The sequence below is a fragment of the Hemicordylus capensis genome, chromosome 1, assembly GCF_027244095.1.
Source record: "Hemicordylus capensis ecotype Gifberg chromosome 1, rHemCap1.1.pri, whole genome shotgun sequence".
In the NCBI taxonomy this organism is placed as follows: Eukaryota; Metazoa; Chordata; class Lepidosauria; order Squamata; family Cordylidae; genus Hemicordylus; species Hemicordylus capensis.
In genome coordinates, this window is record NC_069657.1 from 26,377,862 (window position 1) to 26,385,106 (window position 7,245).

A 7,245-nucleotide genomic window follows, 5' to 3' on the forward strand; every position below is an offset into this window, starting at 1 on the left:
CTTTACCTTACTCTGCATCACATTGGCATTCATTGAGGGAGGAAGCTGCACTTGTTGAACATTTGCAGTCATACATCAAAAATGAAGAGCTCCTGTCAGAAAGAAGGTGGCAGCCCTGCTTGGACGTCTCTCTCCTCGTTTGCCACAATTTTTTTCTGCTTCTGTTCCTCTGCCTTTAATAGCACCTTGACATGTAGGAAGGGTTTTCGATCACATTGCCTACACACCAGCAAATGTCTCACCTCCTTAAATGTCTTAATTTATTTATCAAATCCGATGGTATTAAAGACATAGGAGCAGAGCCAGAAAATGAAGGTAAGCACTCCAGGAAAAGAATGTCCCGCTATGGTCACCTCCAATGCTCCCTGTAACAGGAACTGCCATATATTGAGGATGACAACTCCCATAGTCTGCAGGCAAAGGTAATTGCAGTGGGGGATTATGGGAGTTGAAGTCAGCAGCAGTGTTCCCTCTAAGAGGGATTCCCAGATGTTGTTGACTACAACTCCCAGAATCCCCACACAAAAGCCACTGCTGGGGATTCTGGGAGTTGTAATCAACAACATCTGGGAATCCCTCTTAGAGGGAACAGTGGCCAGCAGCATCTTGGAATCTTTGTTACAGGAAATGTTGGTTGCCACCTTTTTTTTTTTTTGCCGACATTGCCCCCTGCTAACTTGGCAAAGAGGCACCTTTTAATGTGGTGATTCTCTTTATTTAGCAGGGAGAGAGTAACTGGCCCTATCCACCCCCAGCACAGGACCTCCAGTGACTGTTGCTGGTGTCTATCTTGTGTTTCTTTTAGATTGTGAGCCCTTTGGGGACAGGGATCCACCTTTATTTTTATTTATTATTTCTCTGTGTGAACTGCCCTGAGCCATTTTTGGAAGGGCGGTATAGAAATCAAATTAATTGATTGATTGATTGCCTCTGTGCATTTAGCAGCTACATGACAGGAAGATGTCCATCAGTAACCCCATCATTGCCTCTTGACGCAATGCAACACTAGTCGTCTTCATAGTAAAAACTGTGACTGACATCCAGAGAAATGCTGTGTTTGTACAAAAACATGCTATGTTAGTGCAAGGCTGTTACGCTAGCTAGTTTCAAGAGCTTGTATTCCAGACTTGTTGGGAGCTTGCATTCCAGACTAGTGTTGCACCAGCACAACAGGGGACAACAGATTTAGACACCTGTCTTGTGTTCTGGGGGTGTGCACAACACCATTTTGCCCAGTTCAGTATGAGTCCAAACCATACTTGAACCCAACTGGGCATGTTTGGTTTTGTGCCACCCGAACAGACCCTGGCTTGGCTCGAATTCGACACAGATCGGGGGTTCTAAAGTGTGTGTGTGTGTGTGTGTGTGTGTAGATATAGATAAATAAACACTCACTGGCATGTCCAGTGGTCTCTGGGATTGCTGCCGCAGCTGTGGGAGGGTGTGGGTGGGTGTCTGCCATTTCCTCCTCCCCCCACCGGCCTCCCCCACTCTTCCATTTTGGCCCATTTTGGGGCTGTTTCAGCCATTTCCCCTTTCCCCCACTGGCCTCCCCCCGCTCTTCCATGGGCTATTTTGACCCATTTTCAGGCTGTTCCAGCCCTTTTTCTGGTGGTGGTGGCCATTTTGGAGGCTGCCGCTCATGCATCCTGGCCATTTGAGTGGCCTGAGTTATGACCCGGCCATGCAAATGGCCTGGGCGCACGTGTGGCAGCCTCCAAAATGGCCGCTGCCACCAGAAAAAGGGCCAGAACAGCCTGGAAATGGGTCGAAACAGCCCATGGAAGAGCGGTGGGAGGCCAGTGGGGGAAAGGGGAAATTACACACACACACACACACACACACACCTGTGGCCGTGGCAGCACCCGTAGGACTGCCGGACCCGCTGGTGAGTGTTTTTGATTAAAAAAACAAAATTTACAACCTCTGAACCTGCCCCAAGCTGTCCTGGGGGGTTCAGCCTGAGGTCGTCCCTATCATGTTCTGCTGTCGTGTGCCTGCACAACTGTGAGCATCCCCACAGCGATGTAGCCTTCTTTCATGTGTGCAGCTTTGTTCATCACACCAGCCCACCATCAGTCAGCCAGAAACCACCCCTCCCGCTGCCCCCACAAAAACATTGCAGTCTTCTAGAATGCTACTTTCTGCACTCAGGGAGAAAGAGCTGTGAGGATACTGTGATTAGCTAATTTGCTGGAGAGATTCGTGCTGTCAATAAGGCATGGGCAGCCTCAGCCTGGATTACAGACAACCGTTAATTAAGCTAGTATTTGGCGACCAGCATGACATTTCTGAGGTTATGCGCTGGGATTTGATTGTCCAGACAGCTGAATATCGCAGGCATATGAGGGCCAAATGAGTTCGTTCCACAGCCTGAGTCCGGCTGGATCAATAATTAATTCTTGCCTTTGCATCAGGGATCTAGTTTTATTGGTCACCCACTAAATGTCTTTCACATTCTAGTTTATCTCATTCAGTTACTTTAACAAAGCTGTGCAATCATGCAAACTTACCATTGTTTCAAAATACGCTGGTTAAGTTAGTGGCTAACACAATTTCCAAAGTAGGTTATCAGCCTAAGAGAATGACCTATTTTTGTAACTGAGACGTTTAACAACTAACAGCAGGAAGAAGCCACATCAATCTGGTTCAGTATCCTTTTCTAGGTGGTCAGCCTGCGGTACTTCAATGAATAGTGAAATGTAACCCTGTAAAGTATCTTTTCTGCCTGCCTAGGCCTTTGTATGATTTCATACAGGCACAGTGTGTGCGTGTGTACCTGTGCCAAAAGAATAAAAACTCCTTGCAGAATTAACCAGATTTTGGCACCAAGAAGGGAAAAAACTGATTCTACAATCTGAATTATAAGTTATGTTTTTGGTGGAGATGGCTGAGTTAAGGAGTTTTGCAGGATACTTCTGGAGGAAGGAGAGATCTTCGTTACTTTCTATCACTATGTATATACCACTTCCCCACAAAAACGTTCTTGGAAGCATTTTACATAATATTATTTACAATAATAAAATCATTCCCTGTCCCCAAAGAGCTCACAGTCTAAAAAGAAATAAAAGGCAGGCACCAGCAACAGCCACGGGAGGAATGCTGTACTGGGGTTGAACAGGGCCAGTTCCTTTCCTTGCCTACGTATAAGAGAATCACCACTCTGGAAGGGGCCTCTTTGCCTAGTTAGCCGGGATAGATTGGTGAAAATCCCACCACCACCACCACCACGCTAGGCACTGCAGTGCTAAGCAAGCTCTCCGAAGAGGGGATGAGTCTTTCTGGGACGTTGCTGCTCTTTTCGTCAGAATGTTGGCCAGTGTTTTTGTGGAACTCCCATAAAGTTAATCAAGTGTATGTGGATGAAATGTTTAGCTGGGACTCTACTGTGTTTTATCAGTGAATTGTTTTTTTCTGTTCCTGCCCCCTTTCTGTGGGTATATATGTGTGTTGGGATTTTGCTCTTGGCGCAGCCAGTGTGCTGCACAGCACGAGGATTAAATGGCTGTATCGTTTGACGCCTTAGCAGTATCACTCTGTGTGACATCATCTTATAATTTCATGTGCATTGTGTTTGTCTGTAGGTTCTTGAGGTCCATGAGAATTTGGACAGGCAAATACAAGAAAACTATGAAGAAGACCTGAGTGAAAAGGAGAAAGCAATTGTTCGTGAAATGTGCAATGTAATGATCCCATTTTCACAGTCTTTCACATTTCAGTTGTTCGCTTCCAATTGTGTTAATACTGACCAAGGAGCTTGTCGGGTCTGCTGCTCTGTGTATGTGGCCATATTTCCTTGTTCTCTTTACCATCTGCAGAGAAATTTGGTTCCCAAAGCAACTGAGCTGCGATCAGTTTGACCCACACACTGATTGCTTGTCCATGGAAGATTTCACAGGATCCATGATCTACACTAAAAGCCTATAACAGTTTTTAAAATGTTTAACTGTTATGGGTTCCCCCCAATCATAATTATAATTATAAATAAATTAATTAAATATTGTTAAAAAAATAAGGAACACTTAACAAGAGAACTGCAGGACTCCAGTTAAAGCCGACCAACACTTCCTCAGGGCTGAACACAGTGGGGTATACTTCCCACTCAACATGCATAGTTAGTACACTTTGGACACCCAGTGGAATTTCTGGCTTTGTTAAAACAAACAAAAACAGATTCCTGTAGTACAGAAGCCCCTTTTACAAGCAGGCTCCTGTGCCACTTCTTGAGTTTCAAGCCTTGGAAGCACTGAGCATTCAAGCCTTGGAAGCACTCTGGATTGTAGCCCACAACTTTAGCAATTATGAAACAAGAGTGCAATGATTAATTGTTGGAATTCTGATGCATGCACAGCCAGGGGCGGCCCTTCCATGAGGCGAGGTGAGGTAGTCGCCTAAGGCAGCAGAGAGGTGGCAAGATGCCTCCTGTCTCCCTGCATTTATAAAAGAGGAAGGGGGTTGTGCACAAGGGGGATGCAGCTTTTGGAGCCCTGCGTCGGGCACACCAAGGCCTTGAGCCGTCACTCCAGCGTCTTTTTCAGTGTCTTTTCTGGGGAGATAATGTTTCTTTTCCATGCATGCATTTCTTTCCATAGCAGAACTAGCTCCTTCGTTGAGCTGAATTGCGGACAGACGACACACATATTCTCCCCAGGCTATTCATGCCTGAAGGCCTCTTTAGACCTTACAGGAGGCAAGGAATAGCTGTTGCTCCCCATATCTAATCTATCTATCGCTGTCTCTATCTCTATCTCGCCTCTGTCTCTATCTCTATCTCTCCCCCCCCACCCAGTAACCTCTAGTTTTACACAAGATGTGATGATGTGATTACAGTGTGTGCCCCCTCAGCCCTGAGGGAAGATAAGCCAAGAATCTGAGGGGAAACTCTCAGGGCAAAGACTAGGCATTTCTCTGCCAACAGAAACGCAGAGAGAGGTAAGGGGATGATGGCAAAGGATTTGGCAAGTTATCTAGAAGGAGCTAATCCTGATTTTAGGTAGCCCTTTCTGAGGAACTTGGAATTTAGCAGTTCCTTTTTCAGGAATAAGTGAAGTGTGGGGAAATTACTCATTACCCTAAAAGCAGTATCGACACTGCAGTGTAGTCAGGGGCATAGGGAGCTCTGCTATGGCTGGAAAACAAAGTCCTCCGGCGTCTCCCCTGCCCGCTAGGCTTCACAAATGCGTGCATGGAGCATGTGCATGCCCCAAGCCACACCCCTTGCACCTGACATCAGATGCAAGGAGGCGGAGCAAGTGTTGAGGATGAGGCTCCTTAGCCCCACCAGAGCTTCCCCGGACAGCGGTTCATGGATCCGCTAAGAACTCCTGACTGGGAAGTCAGAGATTCCACGAACTACTGACTGCAGAAGTTGGGCCGGTTCCTGTGAAAGGGATCATCGCAGCTATTTCAACGGCGTAATCACACACCGCTTGTGGTTGCCCATAGTAACATTTTGGGCTGGAAGCCCCTGCTGCCCTTTGGCAATCAGCCAAAGGCAGGAGCATGTGGCAGTCAGCTACAGAGGTGAAGACTGTGGGTTTGTGGGATGCCACATGACATCTAGCCAGAAACAAAAGCACAGTTGCAATGGAGGTGCCTTTCTGTAAGCATACTGCGTTGAATGGGAAAGGCATTATGTTTTTTTCTTGCACAAAGGACAGAAAATGTTTAAAGGCACATACTAGAAAACCACTGCGAAACTTTCCCCTTCACCCTGAGTGGTTTTCCTAAACTCTGCAGTGCATCCGGTATTGCAAGTCATATTTAATCCCCTTCAGGACAGGAGGCACCGCGGAATGTGCTCCCTTGTGCAACCGTGACATCTCACTGTCTTTTGAAACAGGTAGCTTTCAGGTGGAATTCAAAGGCCACGCCTCAAAAGCCCCGTTTTGTGCAAGGAGAATGTCGTTTGCACAATCCAGAAGGAGCTTAAATTTATATACCGCTTTTCATTAAAGCAATCCCAAGGCGGTTTACAGCAAAAAAAAAAAAATTTTTTTTTAACACAAGTTGGTAAAAAAGATACAATTAAAATATTAAGTGGGGAAAAATATTAAACAAATCTGATTTTAAAAATTGAAAACAAAAGCATTAAAAGCAATAAAAACTATAGAGAGCAGCAGCAGAGAATCAAATAAATGCCTGGGCAAAAAGCCAAGATTTTACACTTTTTCTAAAAGCTGTGATGGAGACCAAGGAGCGAACAGCCACTGGGAGAGCATTCCAGAAGGCCCTGTCCCATGTGCACAACAACCGAGCCTCACTCACTGTCAGCACCCGGAGCAGAGCCCCCTCAGATGACCTTGTCAAGCGGGCAGCAACCCTTGGGAGCAGGCAGTCCCTCAGGTATCCTGGGCCCAAACCATTTAGGGCTTTAAAGGTCAAAACCAGCACCTTGAATTGGACCTGGAAACAAACTGGTAGCCCGTGCAACTCTTTCAAAATGGGTGTGATGTGCTCCCACCGGGCAGCTCCAGATAAGACCCTAGCTGCCACATTTTGCACTAGCTGCAGTTTGCTGAGATTGCTGAGTGCCATCTGCATATTGCTGACAACTCAGTCCAAGTCTCCGGATGACCTTTCCCAGCGGCTTCATGTAGATGTTAAACAGCATGGGGGATATCCCTTATGCAGTCGCCCTACTGCTCAGTACTTGGGAGACTAGGAAGGAGGGTGGATTATAGGAAGCTGGTCATCAGCAGAGGAGGAGGAGGTGGACGCAGTGAGGAGGCAGACGGTGGCAGAGGGGCATAGGCAAGCACAGAGGTGCACCTAGGTAATTTTGGAGCCTGGACCTCAAGGCCTTTGGAGGCCTCCCCCTTCACTCTTTCTTTCCCCACTCCCACCTCTGTCTCTAAAACACCCGGTGCAGCTCACAACCATACTTGGCCGTCCGGCGCAATGCAGCACAGCAACCACACCACCCAGGACAGACTAAAGAGGATTGGGGGTTTGGGGGCAGGGTGTGTGGAGGTCCTGGACTTTGGGCCTGAAGTCCAGGGGCAAGAGCACCTCTGAGCAAGGGGACCCCAGCAGGCAGCGGGCACTGAGTTCCAGGGACACCTCGAAACACTGGCAGCTCAGCCCCAACACTGACTGAGCAGCTTTCCTGGGTTTCATGCAGGGGTCTTTCCCAGCCCTGTCCCTGGGACCCTCTACATGCAAAGCAGTGTTGCAGCACAGAGCAGTGGCCAGCCCTGGACTTTGCTTTAACCAAGCCAGAATTGCACTGCAGGAGAGCCTCAT

The 7,245-nt window shown here is 47.4% G+C and overlaps 1 protein-coding gene across 4 annotated transcripts in view; it reads left to right on the plus strand.

Annotated features, from left to right (window-relative positions):
• The window catches only part of CCDC85C (coiled-coil domain containing 85C), a 255,954-nt gene that overhangs the window by 236,189 nt on the left and 12,520 nt on the right, over positions 1–7,245 (plus strand). For 3 of the 4 annotated variants that reach the window (XM_053282937.1, XM_053282939.1, XM_053282938.1), the window contains one exon: positions 3,585–3,683. The exons of the other annotated variant lie outside the window; for it this stretch is intronic. In XM_053282937.1, coding sequence (XP_053138912.1) covers positions 3,585–3,683 — 99 coding nt within the window. The remainder of the gene's footprint in view (positions 1–3,584; positions 3,684–7,245) is intronic. 4 annotated transcript variants of the gene reach the window in all.